General features: G+C 55.0%; 1 protein-coding gene and 1 long non-coding RNA gene across 2 annotated transcripts; one reads left to right on the top strand and one right to left on the bottom strand.

Annotated features, from left to right (window-relative positions):
- Nucleotides 1-774: 774 nt before the first annotated feature.
- CYGB (cytoglobin) lies at nucleotides 775-11,762 on the top strand. The gene is made up of 4 exons (XM_049861115.1): nucleotides 775-1,113; nucleotides 6,319-6,550; nucleotides 6,891-7,054; nucleotides 9,300-11,762. The coding sequence occupies exons 1-4, from the start codon at nucleotides 800-802 to the stop codon at nucleotides 9,331-9,333; spliced, it is 744 nt and encodes a 247-aa protein (XP_049717072.1). The 5' UTR covers nucleotides 775-799; the 3' UTR covers nucleotides 9,334-11,762.
- Nucleotides 11,763-13,805: 2,043 nt separating this feature from the next.
- On the bottom strand, nucleotides 13,806-18,503 carry LOC126062598 (uncharacterized). Its single transcript, XR_007514099.1, has 3 exons — nucleotides 18,425-18,503; nucleotides 17,953-18,100; nucleotides 13,806-14,425 (listed from the first exon to the last, which is right to left on the bottom strand). It is a non-coding gene; the product is annotated as an uncharacterized LOC126062598 (long non-coding RNA).
- Between the last annotated feature and the right edge of the window lie 1,214 nt (nucleotides 18,504-19,717).

Below are 19,717 nucleotides of genomic sequence, written 5' to 3'. Positions count from 1 at the left end.
TGCTCCCCGGGCAGGGCCCACCAGGACCTTCCCTGATGGGGCCTTGGTGGTGGTGGTGAGATATCTCCAGCAATGACGCCTCCCCCAAGACTTCTCGACCCCCTGCTGCTCTTTGCGGCCGGCTGCCTTTCCTTCGGACTCTGTCCACCAGCACCGCGGTGTGGGGGGTTGTGTTAGTCGGAAGGAAAGGGGGCGCAGGCCTCTGAGGGCCAGGTTCCGAGGTGTGGTCCATTTCCGACAGCCGTCCCCATCCCTGCAGCAGTAGTCCTAAACCCTGAGGGGCCCGGGGTCCGCGTGGGCCCAGCGCTGGATCCGGAGAGGCCCGGAACGAGGGCGAGCCAAGCCCCGACCGCGGCCGCTGCCGGGGAGGCTCGTGTGCGTCCCTCGGGCCGGCGGTGGGCGACCCGGCGCGAACGCCTGGCAGTGTTTGACTTTGAATCAGTGCCCGGCCTTGTGAAGCGTGCACACCCGCCCCGGGGCTCACTTCTGTGCGCTCGGCGCCTCCCCGCGCCTCGTGAACGCCCCCTGCTCCGGAGACCCTCGGCAGACCGGCCACACCTACCCAGCGGCCAACTCCGCGGCGGCCTGGAGGGCGGGCGGCAGCAGCGACGCCCCCATCCCGCCCAGCCTTCACCTTGCCCGAATTGGCTGGCGACACGCGGTTGGGGATTTGGAGCGTCTTTATTTTTTTAAGGCTTTTTCCTGCAGACCAGACCACATCCCCGCCCCCCGCTCGCGGTCCCCCGCCCCCCGCACATATACCCTGCACACACACACACACACACACACACACACACACATGCACACACACATTCACTCACTCACTCACGCCCAGCGCGCACAGACACAGACAGACACGCTCCCGCCCTCCGGCGCGCTCTACCCCTCGCCCGCCCGCCGCGCACGCAGCCGGCCCCGCGCCCCCAGCCCCGCCGCCGCCGAGCCAGCCGGGCTGGGCTTGCAGCTGCTCATGGAGAAAGTGCCGGGCGAGATGGAGATCGAGCGCAGGGAGCGGAGCGAGGAGCTGTCCGAGGCAGAGAGGAAGGCGGTGCAGGCGACGTGGGCCCGGCTGTATGCCAACTGCGAGGACGTGGGGGTGGCCATCCTGGTGAGGTAGGTGTCGCCCTGGCCCTGGCGGGCCCGGGAGAGGGAGCGCGGCAGCGGCTCCGGGCACGGACGGACTCGGCCCGGGTCCGAGCTCCATCGCCACTTCCCCAGCTGCGATTGGGGCCAGGCCAGGCCGGTGAGGCTCGGGCAGCGTGGGTTGCCTTGGGGTGGGTGAAGTGCTGGCTGAGCCCTTCTTGGCTCCAGGGCGCGGGGCTCCCCAGGAACGAGGAACTGGACGCGGAAGGAGAGCATCTCTATCCTTCTCTCCTGGGTCTTAGAACTCCTGCCCAGGCAGCCAGTGCCTCCTCTCCAGCGACCTCCTCACCCGACCACCCAGCCCAGCCGTCACCCATACACATATTACTCTTGCTTCAGATGGGACTAGCCGGGTCTCCCATTTTAGAGATGAGAATACTGAGTCTCAGCCAGGAACAGGGGCAAAGGGGAGCAGCTCCCTCTCTCCAGCTCAGCCCCTTTTGGAAGCCTCGTGGAAGAGTAGAGCAAAGATCAAGGGAGCAGAAATCAGGAGTAGATCTTGAGGTCCAGGGCTCCCAGCTGCTCCTTTTAGCCTGGAGCGGGTGGGCCAGCAGGGAGCTGGAGGCCAGGCACAGGTGAGTGGAGAAGCCCCCAGACCCTCCAGGTACAGTCCCGCTGAGTTGGGTGGAAGGAGACAGAGCCCCAGCCCAAAACCCCTACCCAGGGAGGAAAGACCCTATCTTGGGCTTAGGGGTCATTCAGGCACCACACTCCCCTCAGGGACCCAAAAACATAGGGTGACACGGTTTTTCACACACCTACACATCAGCCGCACGCCCCATTCCTATATACTTAATGTCACCAAGCCCCACAAGCTAGCCAAGCACAATAGCTACACACCAGTGCCTTCTTCCCACACGGGCTAGTCCCTGGGGTGCAGGCGGAGAGACTCCCACCCATGGTCGCCCTCACACCCTGTCCTTGGCAGGGGGAGCCTCAAATATGGGGCAGAGCAGGGCAGTCTTATTCTTTGAAAATAAGGGGGAAGCCTTGCTGAAATGCATACCCTGTTTCCCCTGGCCCCACTTCAGCTCCTCTTTCTCCCCCTCACTCACTCTCTTCTTTCCACCTCCCCCAAGCGGCCTGGGACCTACCCAGCTCCATACTGATATGCCCTGATTCCAACTTAGACACAGTTTTAGGGGAAAAGGAGTGAGAAGCACTTCAAAAGAGCTCAGGAAGGCCCCTGAGGAAGGGGGAAGCCATGTGGGCAACCCACGCAGTCCTCCCAGGCCCAGGAGCCCAGCTAGGCTGGGAGTGGGGATCGAGAGGGGGATTCAGATTGTGGAGCCTTCAGACACCAGAGATGCAGCCCCGCACGTGTGAGCACCCCACACGCAGTGGGGAGCAGAGTTGCAGACACACCACTCTGCCTTCGTGGGGGGCCCTGTGCAAGGCAAGGGCCCCAGAGTGAAGAGGCCCAAAGGACCTCTGGGGATCATTTGTCTCAACTCCTGCCATTTGCCAGGGAAGACAGATAGGGGACAGGTCCAAGATCCATCTCCTGAGGTACCACTGAAGGCCCCCAGGAGTGGAGCAGGGGGTGGGAGGCAGGAGAAGGGACTGCACGCTGAGGGCGGGGCTGTATCTGGATAGTGAAGTCCTTGGTAAGGTTTCCTGTCTCTCTCTACACCCCCTTTGAGTTCCCCACTCCCGACTCTTAGGGGAGACTGGGCCTGGGCTGGAGGGTGTTTACCAAAGTGCTCAGAGGTCCTGCATTAATCCCAGAAAGCGGAAGAGAGCTGGCAAGTCTTAATTAGAAAGGGCCTGCTGACACCCCCGCCCCCATGTACTTCACCTGACCCCACCCCTGTGTGGACCATTTCAATGCCTCCTGCCACCTTCCATCTCTTCTGTCTCCTGTTGGCTGCCCAGGGCCTGGCCAGTGGGGAGGGTGGGAGGGTTGACAGCATGGTTGATGAGCTTCTGGTGGGGGGGGTCTCCCCTCCCCAGATCCTTTGCTCCTGTCCTCATCCCCCTGTCTTGCTACAACTCCCTCATCACCCTTACATCCAGGAGGGCAAGGCCCCTTTAGAGCCTGAGACACACCTTCTGACCCCTCACTCCTCCAAGGCCTGGCCAGTGCCCTCAGCTCTCATCAGCCCGCAGGCCAAGGAGGAGGCAGCCAAGGTGGTAGAGGTGGAGGAGTTGCCTTAGGGGTCTGAGTCAGACCCCACACCTCCCTGCCTGGGAGGAGGGGGCAGTGAGGGAACACCCATGCTCTGTGAAGGCTCCCCTCCCAGTTGTAACTCTGACACCTTCCCCCTCACACTCAGACAAGCCTATTTCTGGCTCTCTTGGAAGTCCAGATGCCTCTGGGAGCTGAGAAACTCCCCAAGACTGGCTTCTCCCCAAGCTTCTCCCTGACAGCACAGGCTGGGCTGGGGGGTCAGGAGTAGAGGCACAGGGGAGAGAAGGGGCAGAGCTCGTGGCTCCCAGCTTCCCATGGCCCAGTGAGGGGCCCTGGGCTGGGACTCCCAGGTTGTCGTTGCTCAAGCCCATATATGCGGTGCTGGGCGTGGAGGCAGGAGATCTGCCTGGGTCCCAGGCAATGATCCCCCTGGCGCAGCATCTTGTAAAGCAGGGGCTCTCTGGGTCGTTCCTAGTGCCACCGCCTACTTCACTGGGCCACCTTGGGTGACAATTTCCTAATTCATAAGATGGGGAGACTCCCTGGAGAAGGACATCATGCTTGGTAAAGTACAGGGTCAACGGAAAAGAGGAAGACCCTCAATGAGATGGATTGACACAGTGGCTGCAACAATGAGCTCAAGCATAACAATGATTGTGAGGATGGCGCAGGACTGGGCATGTTTTGTTCTGTTGTGCATAGGGTCGCTATGAGTCGGAACTGACTGGAGGCACGTAACAACAATATGGTGGGGAAAGACAGTGCCACCCCCAGAAGGGTATTGCAAGGATTAATGAGATCATACAGTACATGCTCAATAAATGTTTTTATTTATGGTTAAGAGCTCGACTGCTAACCAAAAGGTCGGCAGGGTGAATCCACCAGCCGCTCCTTGGAAACCCTATGGGGCAGTTCTACCCCGCCCTATAGGGTTGCTATGAATCGGAATTTACTTGATGGCAACAGGTTTTTTTTTTTTTTTTTTGTATTGTTACTATTATTTTCTAAAGGAGCCCCCGTGGTGCAGTGGTTAAGTGCTGAGCTGCTAATCAAAAGGTCAGTGGTTCAAACCCACCAGCTGCTCCATAGGAGAAAGCTGTGGCAGTCTGCTTCTATAAAGATTATAGCCTTGGAAACGCTATGGGGCAGCTCTATTCTGTCCTATAAGGTTGCTATGAGTCGGAATCGATTTGACGGCAGTGGGTTTGGTTTTATAGCTTTTACAATGCATCTCCAGAACAATCCCGTGCATTTTCAGACGCGTTGCCTCATTTGTGAAGTTTGGAGCTGAAGGGACTCCTGTCTTTTGCAGCCAGATGGGTTGTGAAGTGGTTTGTCCAGGGTCATACTCAGCGTCTGAGGGGGGCCTCTCTGGTCTCCACATGGACTGAGCCCAGATCACTGTCCGAATCTCCCCTGCCAGGAGCAGCTTTGTCACCCGAAGGGACAGCCCAGGCCACATGCTCTCTGCATCTGCTCCAGCTCCCAGATCAGAGTCCTGGCCAAAGGGTTGGTTTAGCAAATTATCAACTCTGATCACAAAGGGGAACACTCCAAAGGTGTGAAACGGCCTGAAATAACAGGTCTGAGACACTCTCTGTATTTTCTGAGGATTCAGTTAAGTTATGTAAGTTCTGACTGAGTCCCTGCATACGCCTCACATGACAGGAGGCCCGGTGGGGAGAGAGGTGCCAATGTCATTAATGTCACTCCAGACCCTGGGCTGGGGTCATGGGTCGGGGACACGAGGCCTGGGCTCTGCCCTGGGGTTGTGGTAACTAGTCTGAGACACAAGCGGCAGCAGCAGGAAGGACACCTGAAAGGGACAGATGCCCTGGAGGAAAAGCAGTCGACCAGGCCAGCCTGGGCAGGGACAGGGGAGGCAAGTCTTCAAGGGAGAGAGAGTAAGAAAGGCACTCCACCCTGTGTCGAGGACACCAGCGCACGGGATGTTTTCCTAACAGTGAGCAAAGCTGTTGGGCTGAAGAGGAGATGCCTGGAGTGTAGGGAGAATGTGGACATCTTGCTGGAAAAGAGTGTGCGGGAGAGTTTGTAAGAAACCTGGAATTTCAGGTTGAGTTTTGACTTTGGTAAACAGTGGGAGTCATTAACTGCTCCTGAGCAGGAGAGCAACCTCATGAAAGTGGTATATTAGGGAAACTAGACAATTTAAGATAAACCGTAGGGTCGCTATGAGTCAGAATCGACTCAACGGCAACAGGTTTGGTTTTGGTTTAAAGAGGGAAGAGGCAAGAGCTAGGAAGACCTGTTCTTGCTCCAAGTTCACAGACTCGTTGGGGAGGGAAGACTTTGCAACATGAAGTAATTAGAGAGCTTCGTAAGGCAGGTAAAAATCAATTGTTATCTTTAATTAAATCAACCAATCAGGCTAACAAGGGGAGCAGGGTGATGAAGAGCTGGGAGGAGGAGGGCTGGATCTCATTTCTTCCCCTCATTGACTGAGCTGCCTTAGCCAAGTGACTGGGCCCTTTCTTTGCTTATAAAGAACGAGGTGACCTTGCTATGTAAGGGCCTCCATGTGTCCAGCACTCTGATGAGGACTTTGCATGCAGTTTCTCATTTAATCTTCACAAGAGCCCATGAGATAGGAACAAAGATGCCCATTTTATGGATGTGGAAACTGAGGCTCAGAACATTAAATAATTTGTCTGAGGTCACACAGGCCTGTAAATCCAGAACCCAAGCTCTTGCCCTCTGGGCTATGACTGGGGCAGGTCTTGAAGGGTGTGTAGGGTTTGGAAGAGAAGAAAAAAATCAAGGAAGAAGGACTGGGAGAGGAAGCCGGCAGCCTCAGCAAGTCTGGTGGATGGAAACGTCCAGATCCTGGGTAGGGACTGTATATAAACCAGCTTGGCCAGAGGGAGGGTCTGTGTTTGATGGGCAGCTATGTACAGCAGTGAAGATAATCACTGAAGCGGGGAAGGCTCTTGCCTCCTCAGCCCTGCCCTCCATTATCCTGGTCACTTTGGGGTGGGGTCCAAGCAGCCCCCTGCTTCAGCACTCACCCTCCTCCCTCCGACCAGGTTCTTTGTGAACTTCCCGTCCAGCAAGCAGTACTTCAGCCAGTTCAAGCACATGGTGGAGCCCCTGGAAATGGAGCGGAGCCCCCAGCTGCGGAAGCACGCCTGCCGGATCATGGGGGCCCTCAACACAGTCGTGGAGAACCTACATGACCCTGACAAGGTGTCCTCCGTGCTGGCCCTCCTGGGCAAAGCTCACGCCCTCAAGCACAAAGTGGAGCCTGTGTACTTCAAGGTATGTACCTGGACCAGTGCTGCCAACCTGTGCCGCACCACTCCGCTGCTCCACTCCAGTGCTCCCAGCAGCCTACAAGCTGGGAGGGCTCCCTCAGGCAGCAGAGGTGACCATTGGACTGCCCTGCCTAGCCTGGAGCAGCTGCGATAGGGAGGGGTGGCAGGAGGAGGGCTGGGGCCCGGTAGCCCTTGTCTTAAGCATGCCTTGTTCCTTGAGCCACCAGGCTGTGTGCCCTGAAAGAGCCCCTCTGCCAGAGGCGAGGCAGACGGGGTGCTGGGGCCCTGGGCTTCCAGGGACAAGCGCCCAGGTGCTCACTCCCACTTCCTCCCTCTGCCCCCAGATCCTCTCTGGAATCATTCTGGAAGTGGTGGCTGAGGAGTTTGCCGACGACTTCCCGCCCGAGACGCAGAGAGCCTGGGCCAAGCTGCGTGGCCTCATCTACAGCCATGTGACCGCTGCCTACAAGGAAGTGGGCTGGGTACAGCAGGTCCCCAACGTCACCATGTGAGGAGGGGGCGGGTGGGCAGGGCACCACTGGGGCAGGACCACGTCGGGGCAGCCGGATCTGGGGTCAGATGGTGCTAAGAACAAGCAAGATAGGAAATGGTCAGCAAGGCTGCTTCACCCAGGGGCTTGTGCTGGTCTGTCCAGGGCCAGGAGCCCCAGGCCAACATTTCCGTTTCCCTAGAGCACCCCAAGACAACGGCCACCAGGGCAGAGGCACCATAGTGGGCTCCTGGCAGGAAGGTTGCTCCTGAGGCTCCAAGTTAGCCCAGGCCAGCTCAGGCCACTTCCTCCCTGGGCACCAATCACATGGGGCTATGTGCTTATCCAAGGCTGACCAGTGACAAAGGACAGGGGCCAGGAACATCACGAGGCAGTGGCATACACGTGCACATGTGGATGCTGGCCCATGCAGCCCTGCGTGGAGGTCACTCACTCGCACACTAGCAGGCAGTGTCCACTTTTGGGCTGACCCCGGGGGTCCAGGAGATGGTTTAAGGAGGGTGACTGGCCTTGGGGATCCAGCTGACCTGGAGCACGAGCAGAGGGCCGCCGCCACCACCCCACCCGATGCCATGGTGCCTGGGAACACTCCAGCCTCCCTGGGCCCCCAAGGGGCAGCCCGTTCTGGGAGCTGAATGGTGGGGCGGAGGCTGGGCCCAGTAGGAAGGAGCACTTGGAGCCAGAGCCCAGGAGCAGAGGAGCGGAGGCGGGAATGGGAACCAGGGGTCAGCCAGCAGCTCAGGACACATGTTGTCCAGAAACGTTCCCAGTGGTTTCCCATGGAAAAGGCCGGGGCCCCCTCCCCCAGCTCCATGCTGGCCCCAGAGCCCCCGGCTGCCTGCGTACAGGCCTCCCGGCCCAGCCCCTCAGGGGAGGTCCCATGAGGTCGGCCTGGGAGGCCAGACCTCCCGACCTTCCTGCCGCTGACCACACTGGCCCCCAGCTGCTCCTGCCCCCGCATCGGCACCCCCAGGAGGGGGGCCTCGGGAATGGCTGGCTGCAGCCAGGCCAGCTCCAGATGTGCACAGCTGGCCCTGGTCGGCCCTAAGCAGAGTGAACGGGAGGCAGGTGGGAGTGTTTACCTGCCCGAGGAGGGCGCCAGCAGGACCTGGAGAGCTGAAGGAGGCAGCCGAGGGCCAAGGAGGGTGACTGAAGGGGAGGGGGCTCACCCTCCCACTGCCTCCCCCCGGCTAGGCTCTGCTGCCAGGGATGCGTTTGTTTACAGCAGGAGACAAGACTTCCTGCTTCTAGAGAAGAGGGCTTTTTACAGGGGCCTAGAGGGACGGGAGGGGGGTGTGGACACCACAGAGCTGGCCCAGCCAGGCCCCCATGAATCACAAACACATGGAAACGTTTCCCCGACATGACGCCCTCTCCCCCCCTCCCCTGCCCCAGCTGGACCCCAGGGACTTAGATCTCGCCAAGCCCCAAGCATTGGGAAACGGTCAGAATCTCCTGTCCGCCCCGGTCTCTGCTGCTCTGGAAGGAGGGAGATGGGCTGTGATAGGGATTGGCCTGGGCCCTGCTCCCCCAGCTGCAGCCCCTCTGGGCCTGGCACCCCACTCTTAGGTTATCCTCTTACACCCTAGACCCCCGACTCTGGCCTCTTGAGGACACAGGTGTGGGCCCCTGAGGAGGCTTGTCTCCCTGGACCCCTGGCCTGGCCCCAACACATGGCCAGGGTCCTAATGGGTACGATGGAGTTAAAGAATGGAGTTCTAGAAGGCTCCATCCAACTCTTCTTATCAGGGCGGCACTGGTGGGCCAGACGCCACTGTTTGCTGGACCGTCTCTGCTTGAGGGTGTGTGAGCGCTCATGTGGGTGGGGGAGTCAGGACTGTGGGGGGAGGAGGGGATGTGGTGTGCGAAGGGGGTTGCGTGTACAGAGGCAACAAGGAGGCATGCAAACAGACCACCTCGGAGGCTTGCAGAGTGGGTGGGAAAAGAGCTCCCATTTGTTTGGTGCTTTGCAGTTCATGTCACTAGATCTTCAGGGAGGTGGGCAGAGCAACCAACACTCACATTTTAGCGAGAAAGAGCCGGGGGCTTAGAGGTCCCTGTGTAGCAGGAGGGGGACTAGAACTTGCCTCTGGTGGGTGTGCCCTCAACTGCACAGTGCTGGGTCTCTTGCAGAGTGTTCTGGGGCCCCGCTGTGCCATCCCTAGATCCTGCCCCCTAGGTCTCTGGGCCCCATTCCCTGCCCCATGTAACCTATCACGGCCATCTTCTATCTCGTCCACAGCCCACCGGCCACAGTGCCCTCTTCCGGACCATAGGACTCCCCTTCCTCTTTCCCCCCTCCCTGGCAGCACCTTGAGCAGAAGGCCGAGTTTGGAAGACCCTCCTTGACCCTCCATCCCTGGGTGCCAAGAACGCAGGAGGAATCCTGACTCGACTTCCGAGAAGGGGGCCTCCGCCGTCGCCCGCAGTCCCCGGAGCTGCCTGGAGGTGGCGCCGGCTGCCCAGATGCTGACCCCAGCGGCAGGCCTGTGGGGTGGGGGGCCCTTCCTCCTGGCAGAGCTGGGCCCACCCTTCTTAGCTTTTCTACTCACTATTAGAGCGAGACCTAGCTGAGCGGCTGGCAGGGAGCAGGGGCAGGTCTAGAAACCGCTCCAGGAATAATCCAGCCCCGCATCTGTCGGCCCGACCGGCATGCAGGCCTCATCACCTATCTATAGTCTCATGTACACACATCTACCGTATATACAGATATATTCTATATACAATCTCTATATAAATATAATATATATATATATATAAATATATACACACATACATATCTATAATGTGTATCTGCAGGGCCCAGAGGCACCTGAAGGGCCTCGGCTCTGCCCATCTGTGTGTGGGTCAGGAAGGGAACCTGGCCGTGATCTGGGCAGAGAATGGAGGGTTCTGGCAAAGGCGGAGTCCCCCATCAGCATAGAGAGGATCTGGACCTGGATGAGCAGGGATAGGGTGACCCCACCAGCAGGCAAAGCCCAGGCTATTCTCTATGGCCCCAGCTCTCCACATTCCTGCATTCCTGAGGACCCTCCCCACAAAAGAATTTGGCTCACCAACTTGCCCCACAGTGGGCAAGGGCAGACAGAGGGTCTGAAGTTTCAGACAGGATGATGGAACTGGGACAGGGGCTTCCATGAAGGCACCTCAGAGGCCAACCCTTCCTGCCTTTGCCACTAAGAGCACCGGCGGGGGCGGGGTGGGCGGGGTGGTCCAGGCTGCAGGATGGTGGGTCCAGAGGCCAAGGGGCCTCCCCTCCAGCCTCCCTCCTGGTGACAGTCAGTCCTGTCCACCCATCTGCATCAGCCTTGTTGGGAACCCCCCATGTGTGCCCCTGAGTCACGTGCACCGTCCTCAAGGATGTTTTCTGCTGTGGCTACAGTGCCTGTGTTTCCGCCTGTCTCCCTCACGCAGCCATGCCTGTAACTGCCTGTCCTCTTTTTGTAGTTTCTGATGTTTGTAAGCAGACCCAACCATGTCATTAAACAGGCTGTTCTTCCCGTATCTATGCACGTTCTCTTGGTCTTCTTCCTGTCTCCCCTCCTTAGTCCTGGGCTCTGGCTTTTTCTTGAAAGTTCCCCCAACCAAGGCGACACCCCTCACCCATGTCTCAGCCTTAGCTGGTCATAGGTCCCTCTCTGAGTCTGGGGCCCTGCACCTGCTTAATCAGAAACACAGGGCCAGAGACTAGAAGCTGGAGTTTGGGAGCCTGAAGTGGGGTGGGTCTGTGCTTGTTAAAAAGTTCGGGTGATTCTTAGTTTTAGCCCTAGAAATCTCTTCCCTGCCGAGGATAGACTCGGTGAAGAAGGAATCGGGGAGAAATTTTCAGAAGGGCCCTGTTTGTCCGAGTAGAGATTTTGTCGTTAGTTACCATCAAGTCGCCTCTGACTCATGGCGACCCCGTCTGTGCAGGATAGAACTGCTCCACAGGGTTTTCAAGGCTGCCACCTTTTGGAAGCAGATCACCAGACCTATCTTCCGAGGCGCCTCTGGGTGGGTTTGAACCACCAACCTTTTGGCAATAGTCAAGCTCTTAACCATCTGTGCCACCAAGGGACTCCAGTGATAAAGCCAAGGATCAGCCTGGACCTTCTGGACCTAAGCCTGGGACTTCCACATGGGGAACGCTGAGTCCAGCCCCAGTGAAGCCAGCTATTATCAACCATAAACCCCCAACTCCCTCTCTGAGCTCCCAGCTCCCAGACCCCCCTCCCAAGCCCTCCACCCTGCACACCATAGCCTGCCCAGCCCCCGCCTCAGGATGGAAGCAGCAGTCAGCAGCGTCAGCTCCCCGAGGAGGGACCAGGAGGTCACCACCCCCGGGTGGGCTGCAGGAGAAGCAGGAAGTAGTCTCTCCCCCTGGGAGATCTCCGGCCGGCCTGGGAACATACAGCTGACACAGAGACGAGGCTAGTCTTCCAGACAGTGAGTCCTCGAATGCAGGCTTCGCCTTCCTCTCCTGGCCTGGCACGGCGAGGTGATCGAGAGATGTCCAAAGAATAAATAAATCCAAGTCTTAGAAAGCAAGACCAGCACACGGGCCAAAAGCGAGCTGTGTGAGACCAGGACATCCTTGCCAGAGGAGAGTGCGGTGTGGGCAAGGCTGTCCAAGACAGCGCACCAGCTGGGGGTGAGACTCGACCTTGGGCATGTCTCCCAACCTTCCTGAGCCTTGGTCACCCTCATTTAAAATAAGGGTTCAAAACATTACATTCTGTATGATTCCATTTATACAAATAAAACTTCTTGTTAAGTGCATCGAGTCGATTCTGACTCACAGCAACCCCATGTCACAGAGTAGAAAGTCATGAGGCTTTCTAGGCTGTAATCTTTACGGTAGCAGATCGCCAGGTCTCTCTCCAGGGAGGCCCTGAGTGGGTTTGAACCACCAACCTGTCAGTTAGCAGCCAAACACTTAACAGTTGTGCCACCAGGGCTCCTCAGGTAAAAGTTACCTATAGAAATAAGATCAGTCGTTCCTTGGGGCCGGGTGATGGGGTGGGGTTATTGACTGTAAAAGGATAGGAAGGACTTTTCTGGGGAGACAAAAATGGTGGCATATATTCATGAAAATCATCAAACTGACACTGAAAATATGTACATTTTTGTACATAAATTATACCTCAACTTGGATAAATGAGGCCTGCCTTACCAGGCAGATACCAGGGGAGGAAAAAGATATGCCACTGAGCTGTGCCGGTGCTGGGGACAAGGAGATGGTCAGGACATGGTGACTGGGAGGCCATCAGGAGGCCGTGGAGGGAAGGAGGGGCCGTGGGAGAGAAGGGGCAGAGGTGGAAAGGGGCCGAGAGGTGAATGAACCAGGGCAGTCTCAGGAGGTGGAGGGCAAAGGGAAACCCCGTAGAGGCAACCCAGGAGGCCTGCGAGGGAGGCCTCATGGCCGAGGGTGAACTCCAGCCCAGCCTGAGCTGGACTAGGGCTTGGGGCTGGGACCGTGGGAGGAGAAAGGGCATCTGAGGTCGCGGGTGGTCACTGGGAGGAACCCCCTCCCCCACACCCCCATCCACTTCACTTCAGCTGGCATGAGTGGATGAGAAGGAGCCTCTGAACCAGTCAAAACTGGAATCATTCTGGAATGTAGCCCTTGCAAAAGGCTCTCCCCATCCGCTAGATTGAGGGCGTTGGAAATGAGCCATTCGCCCCAGACCAGGGCTGGGGCTGCTGCTCGGAGCTGGAGAAGCAAGGCCTAGGGAGGGGATGCGGGGCGGGGGCAGGGCCAGGTGTCCCTGGAGGGCTGCAAGGGGTGGGCAGGGGAACAACGTATGGGGTTTTGCTTTGTGCTTTCCCTCCGCTCAGAGATGGCCTTCTCGCTGAAGAGCTGAGCATCTGGGTCAGCCATCCCCGGCGTGCTCAGGCTGTGAACGACGGGGTGTCAGGAGTGGGGCGGGGGCTGGGGTGGGAAGCTTCGCGCCTTCCAAAGCGGTCCGGGCCGCGCGCGGCCCTACAGCGACCCCTGCTGGCCCCGACGGGAGCTTCACCCGAGGACGCTTCTGCGGGAGCTGGTCGTGACCTTGCTACCTTCCTTCCTCTTGGAGCCTCGCCTCCCAAGGCCCCACCTTCCTCCTCAATTTTAAAGGGGCCTGCAGTCCTGAAACTTTCATTCCTGCTAGAGTTCCGGGGCAACCACTCCCAGCCTGTGGTTGCAGCTGACCACTGGCCACCTCCGTTCTGACTCCAGCGGTGACGGGTAGCTGGGGTCCACAGTTTCTGCAGCTGCCCCCCTCTCCTCTAAGGTCTTCAGTCTACATTTTTTAAAAATTATTATTGTGCTTTAGGTGAAAGTTTACAGAGCAAATGAGCTTATCAATAAACAGTACACAAATTGTTTTGACACTGGTTGCCAACCCCAAGATGTGTCTACATTCTTTCCTCTTCTGTCTCTGCTTCCCCGTTTCCATTCGTCCGGTTTTCCTGTACCCTCCTGCCTTCTCCTCCTTGCCCCTGCGCTGGCATGCCCATTTGGTCTCGTATACATGGTTGAACTACATGTGTTATTGTTTGTTTTAATCTCTGGCTGAAAGTGAACTTCAGATGTGACTTCAGTACTGTTAAAAGGGTGTCGGGGGACCATACCGTAGGGGTTTCTCCAGTCTCTGTCAGACCAATAAATCTGGTCTTTTTTTTGTGGGTTTGAATTTTGTTCGATATTTTTCTCCCACTATGTCTGGGACCTTTACGTCTACATTTTAAAAACAGCTAGTTTTTTTTTTCTTTTTAAATACCTTTATTGTGGTAGAAATATATACGGAGTCCCTGAGTGGCACGAATTCAACATTTTTTTATGTGCACAACTCAGTGACACTGGTTATGTTTGTCATGTTGTACAACCATCGCCCCTGTCTGTTTCCAAATTGTCCCACCACCATTAACAGAAATTCAGTAACCCCTAAGTGCCCCATTTCCCCCTTCAATCCCACCCCGGTAACCATGAGTAAACTTTGGTCTCTATACATTTGTTTATTTCATATAAACTGATTCATATAATATTTGCTCTTTTGTGACTTATTTCACCCAGCATAACGTTTTCAAGACGCACCCATGTTGTAGCATGTCTCAGGACTTCATTTGTCTTTATGGCTGGGTAATATTCAACTGCACGAATAGACCACATTTTGTTTATCCATCCATCTATTTGTTGATGGGCGTTTAGATTGTTTCCATCTTTTGGCTCTTGTGAATAGTGCTGCAGTGAACATTGGTGTACAAATATCTGTTTGTGTTCCTGAAAACCAGCTAGTTTTGGTACACGTAAATCCCAACTCCATCTGATGTCCTTCTTTCTTCACGAAAGGAAGCTTTTGTTTCAGACCATGTTGCGGGCAGCACCCTCCAGGATCATATTGGAGCCTAAAGTAAAAAAAAAAAAAAGTGTACCCCTATTCACAGTTGGAGCCTTGGCGGCACAGTGATTAAGCGTTTGACTGCTAACAAAAAGGTCAGCAGTTCAAATCTACCAGCCACTCTTTGGAAACCCTATGGGGCAGTTCTACTCTGTCCTATAGGGTTATTATGAGCTGGAATCAACTCAACAGCAACAGGTTTGGGTTTTTGGGGTTTTACGGGCACTTAGCAAAATATTCTCCCATATTTTGAACCAAATGGGAAAAGTCAATAAACCTTCTACCAAAAAAAAAAAAAAAAAAAGACTGTACGTAAAGCTCCAAGTTGCCCAATGTATTAGCTTGTGTTGTCAACCCTTATAAACTCATCTGGTGGTGGAAGGGAAACCCTGGTGGCATAGTGGTTAAGTGCTACAGCTGCTAACCAAAAGGTCGGCAGTTCGAATCCGCCAGGCGCTTCTTGGAAACTCTATGGGGCAGTTCTACTCTGTCCTATAGGGTCGCTATGAGTCGGGGTCGCTCGGGGTCACTAGGAATCAGGAAAAACCACAGTACCTGCCCCCCTGGTCAAAGGGATGGTTTGGGAACTGGGCGGCAGACCAGGAGAGCAAAGCTCCAGGCACCGTCATCTCATGCCCGTCAGCAGTGGCACTGGGCCCAGTCCCTGGGACTGCCCCTCTTGGCCTGGCTTCTCAACATCCTCACTTCACCCCATTACCGAGGAAAAATCTCGCAAACTCCCCGGCAGAGAGATGCTGTTTGGTCCAGTTTTTCTCAGTTCCTTTGAGTGGACAAAGCTCTCATTCAAGGCTACCTTAAGGCCATTGGCTGCCCTGTGTCAGGTGCCCTCTTGTGGTCCAATCAGCTACAGCCAGGGTGCCAGGTCATATGATACAGAACATGGCTACTGCTACAGTACCAGCACCAAGGGTCAATTTCAATATTTTCTGGCAAAGCACAGAGACATTATCCCAGAAAACTTCTTGCCAGCTCCAAAGGCATGGTCATGACACCCCACCCCACAGGAACCAGCAGGCAAGTCCTATTGATCCCTCCTCTACCCCCAATTCTGACCTTCTGTCCTTTTCTTCCCTGGCCTCTGCGTCACCTGGTACAGGCCTTAGTTGTTTCAGGCCTAGCCCCAGCAGTAGTCTCCCTGCCAGCTCCATCTACTGGGAACAAAAATGGCCCTGCTCCTGTGGAAGAATCTCTAGTGGCTTCAGGTTACCTCCCAAAGACAGTCTGAGCTCCTCAGCCAGTGGGCACCCCACAATCTAGTACTGACAAACCAGGGAAGGTCCAAGTCTTCATTGAGATCAATCATGTAAACCTGGTTGACCACCCATGTGGCTGACCTCAGTATCCAAACCCTCCGAGGGCTGTGACCCAATGCCACCACCCTTAATCACAGTGTTAGATTATCTGATATGATCCAAGGCCAATAGGCAAACCAAGACAAAGATACTCCTATCAGACATGACATTCCAAGGGCTTAGAGGTCACCTCCCAGGAGCCAGGACAAAGGCCAGATCTCTCTTTGGGCAAGCCTAAATCCTTTATTACACAGGGAGTGAAAGAGCAGTTGAGGATGAATCCAGGGTGTTGGGCTGGCTTCACATGGTGAAGGGAGCCGCCATGTTCCATGGGAAAAAACCAGGGAAGAATAGTTGGATAGGAGGAAAATCCAGCATTCTGCTTTGTCCATACTCAACATGAAGATGTCCGGGAGCCATTGGATATGCCAGCCTGAAGCCCAGCAGAGCCATCAGTGCTGGGATCTAGATTTGGGATTGGATGAGATCACCAAGGAGAGACATGGAATGCGTGGGTAATTGCCTCCATGAACAACTACCTCCATTACCATGAGACCTTTACCACGAGACCAGAAGTGGATGGTGCCATTGAGCCTGGATAAACTCCTGAAACTATGGCCCTGAGATAATCTTTACATCTTAAACATTAAATTAAAAATAGAGGGTATGGGAAGGAAGGGTGAGGCCAGAGCCCTGGAGCACTGAACCTCCAACGGGCAGGAGGGAGGAGCACCAGCGAGTGGGAGGAGGCTCAAGAAGAGTGTTGGCAGGAGCTGTGGCCAGCTGTGCCAGGCTGCTATTCAGTCCAGAAGAGCAAGGGCAGATGGCAAGGTGGTGTCTCGTGGGTACTGGGGCAAGGCTGTTCATGGCAGCTGGAGGGGCTGGGAGGCTGACTGGGGGGAGGTGGGGGTGGGAAGGAGAGCCACAGGGCAGAGGAGGAAGAGGAGTCAGCAGAAGATACCAGTGAGGTGATGGGCCTGGAGAGGCAGGTGATGGGCCCAGGAGAAGGAAGGGGACAGTGGAGAAGGAGTGCAGGAGAGAAGTGCTGGAGAAGAAGGGACTACCCTTAAAGGGCCTACCCGGTCAGGCTGGGGGAGACATGAGGAGGGCAGGCAAGGGCATCGCAGGCAGAAGGCCTCTCAGTGAAGGACGAGTCGTTACCGCTGGATGTGGGTATTTAGGAGGCTTGAGGAGAGAAAACCAAAAAAAACAAACCCGTTGCTGTCAAGTCGATTCCAGCTCATAGCGACCCCATGGGACAGAGTAGAACTGCCCCATAGGGTTTCTATAGAGTGGCTAGTGTATTTGAACTGCCGAACCTTTGGTGAAGGGACGTGAGAAAAGTCTTGGAGCAGGGAGAGAAGTGAATTTACTATGCAAAGTGGTAGTACATATACAGAGGGGATGGTTCATGATTCTTGGAGATGTGTGCTATGAACTTGAAGGGAGAAAGCAGCCAGCAGCCAGCACCCAGCAGCCAGCACCCAGCGTAATTTTCTCCCCCTGGGGAGCAGCAAGTTTCAGCAAGTTCCTTGAGAGCCAGGGGGCCCCTAAATAACTGTGCAGGGGCAGCCTTGGCAGGTCTAGCGCTGGGTCTCTCACAAGATGAGCGATGGACAGGTTCAGCCCACATTTCCCCAAGGGAAGAACAACAGGCTTGCTGCCCACAGCAGCCCCCAAGTGTTACCCAGACACAGTGGGGATGTCTGAGTAACCAACCCCCTAGTTCAACGACAACCTGCATTTTGTTTTTCTGTGGGTAAAGAGACTTCAGATTCCAACTGGGGATCTGGGGAACCCACCTCCCCATCTTCCACCTCCCCCATCCCTTTTCTGCAGAGGGGTAGGTTATGATGTGGGGAGCAGCTATCCAGGGAAGGGGAGGGGACATGAGTCCTTCGCCTCATTTAAGTCCAAAATGGAGAGTGCAATAATGTTCATTGTTAAAAGAACCAATTTATTACATAAAAATAAATAAATAAATAAAACGTAAGCGCATTTCAGAAAATGAAGAAAGGAGAGACAAAGAGCTCACCCACAAGCCATTGCCCTCAGCCAATCTCCCCAATTTGTACAATTTAAAACATTTATGATGCTTTAAATTTTTATATGTAATTTTAAAAATAGCATTCCTGGGGCTCTTGGATAATTACAAAAACAATGTATGATCATTGTGGGAAATTTGGGAGAAAGAAAAGCACAAAGAAGAAATAGAAATTACCTGGGTTCCCTCTGACCAGAGATGATCATGGTTAATGTTTTAGAATGAGCCCTGGTGGTAGAGTGATTAAGCACTCAACTGCTAACTGAAAGGTTGACAGTTGGAACCCACCAGCTGCTCTGCAGGAGAAAGATGTGGCAGCCCGCCTCTGTAAAGATTAAAAAAAAAAAAAAATTTTTTTTTTGTAAAGATTACGGCCTAGGAAACCCTGCCGGGCAGTTCTACTTACTCTGTCCTATAGGGTCACTATGAGTCGGAACTGATTCAATGGCAACCAGTTAATATTTTGGTGCGTATGAAGCCTCCACCAGGCTTCCCCTGCTCCGGAGCCGTTCCTCTCACTTCCGCTCATAGCCTGCCAAGCTGTGGTTTGGCCCTACTACACCGTAATTTGAATTTGGCGCTGGATTTCTGTGAATGTGCAAGCCAGAATCTTGGTGCATGCAGAGGACCTAAGGAACCGTGTCCTTACCTGACCCTGGACATGAGCATCACCGGAGGGGAAGAATCTGAGCCCCTTTGCAAAGCAAGATGTCTCACAACGCAACTTCCTTTGCCACATGACTCAGCACCAAGATCTCCAATTTGGGCGTGGGAGGGCTGGGGGTTCCGGATGTCAGGCGCCAATCCCTGCCCCCTGGGAACTTGAGGACATAAATGCAGGGAGCTGATGGTCTTTTGGCTTCTAGGCCCCACATTGCTCCTTGTTTGTGCAAACAATAAACACCCACTTTCTGTTCCCTTATTTCAATCTGCTAATAGGACAGGACAAGAACCCCATTTGGTTACAAATATACTTTCGACTCGACAGCAGTGGGTTTGTACTTCCAGTTTTTTCTCTATGCACACCCAAATTATACATGGCATATATATACATACATGTATATGTACATGTATATGCATGCAATATTTCACAGTAAGTCGAGATCATATGAGTTGGAATTGATGGCAATGGGTTTGGTTGAGTTTGGGTTGAGATCACGTCATACATACTGGTTTTGCTGTGATTCCTTTGGGGTCAGGAAGAAGCCCCCTTGAGCTCGCACAGTAAATGAGTTTGTGCTCAGCTCACACAAGGACACTAAGAGCGGTTGACTCGGTGCCAGCACATACGTGCCTGTCACCCTCCTAGGGATTTCTGGCTGGCCCCCAGTTTTGAATGGACCAGGGAAGGAAGCCATCATCTCTCCCTGGGTGGCTGCAAAACTTCGTCACTGGCCTCCAGCTTCCACTGTTAGCCCCTTCAGGCATTCTCCACTCATCGGCCAGAGGATGCTTCCACTGTGTGACAGCCCTCCTGCCCCATCCAAACCCTCCCAAGTTTTCCTATTACACATTAACAGAATGCACAGTCCTGGGCTGGCCCCACAGGCTGGCGTGATTTGGCCCCAGCTTATCTCTCCAGCCTTATTTCCCCCATGCTCGCCCTCATTCTTGCCTCCTTGCTGCTCCCCAAACATGGTTGCATGTTTCTACCCCAGGACCTTTGCACTTGCTATTTCCTCTGCCTGGAATGCTCCCCCTGCATCATCTCATGGCTCCCTCACTCCCTTCACTCAAGCCACTGCTCAAATGTCACCTCCTCAAAGAAGCCTTCCCTGACCACCTCTCTGACATAGCACCCTATCCCTTTCTCCTCTTACCCTGGTTTATTTTTCCTCATTGCTCTGACCTTGACCTGACATTGTACTTTTGGTTTCTCTGCCTCCCCCACTAGCACATCAGGGGTGGGGCTAGGGTAAGGCGAGTGAGGCAAAATTTAAAG

The sequence above is a fragment of the Elephas maximus genome, chromosome 19 (genome assembly GCF_024166365.1).
Source record: "Elephas maximus indicus isolate mEleMax1 chromosome 19, mEleMax1 primary haplotype, whole genome shotgun sequence".
Lineage (NCBI taxonomy): Eukaryota > Metazoa > Chordata > Mammalia > Proboscidea > Elephantidae > Elephas > Elephas maximus.
The sequence above is the reverse complement of the archived record's forward strand: the minus strand, read 5'-3'. Positions and strand labels throughout refer to the sequence as shown.

Bases quoted from the DNA above. Each gene is read 5' to 3' on its own strand.
- CYGB (XM_049861115.1), top strand. From the start codon at position 800: ATGCACACACACATTCACTCACTCACTCACGCCCAGCGCGCACAGACA. The intron at 1,114-6,318 runs GTAGGTGTCGCC...CCCTCCGACCAG, and splicing joins GGGGTGGCCATCCTGGTGAG to GTTCTTTGTGAACTTCCCGT. The intron at 6,551-6,890 runs GTATGTACCTGG...CTCTGCCCCCAG, and splicing joins TGGAGCCTGTGTACTTCAAG to ATCCTCTCTGGAATCATTCT.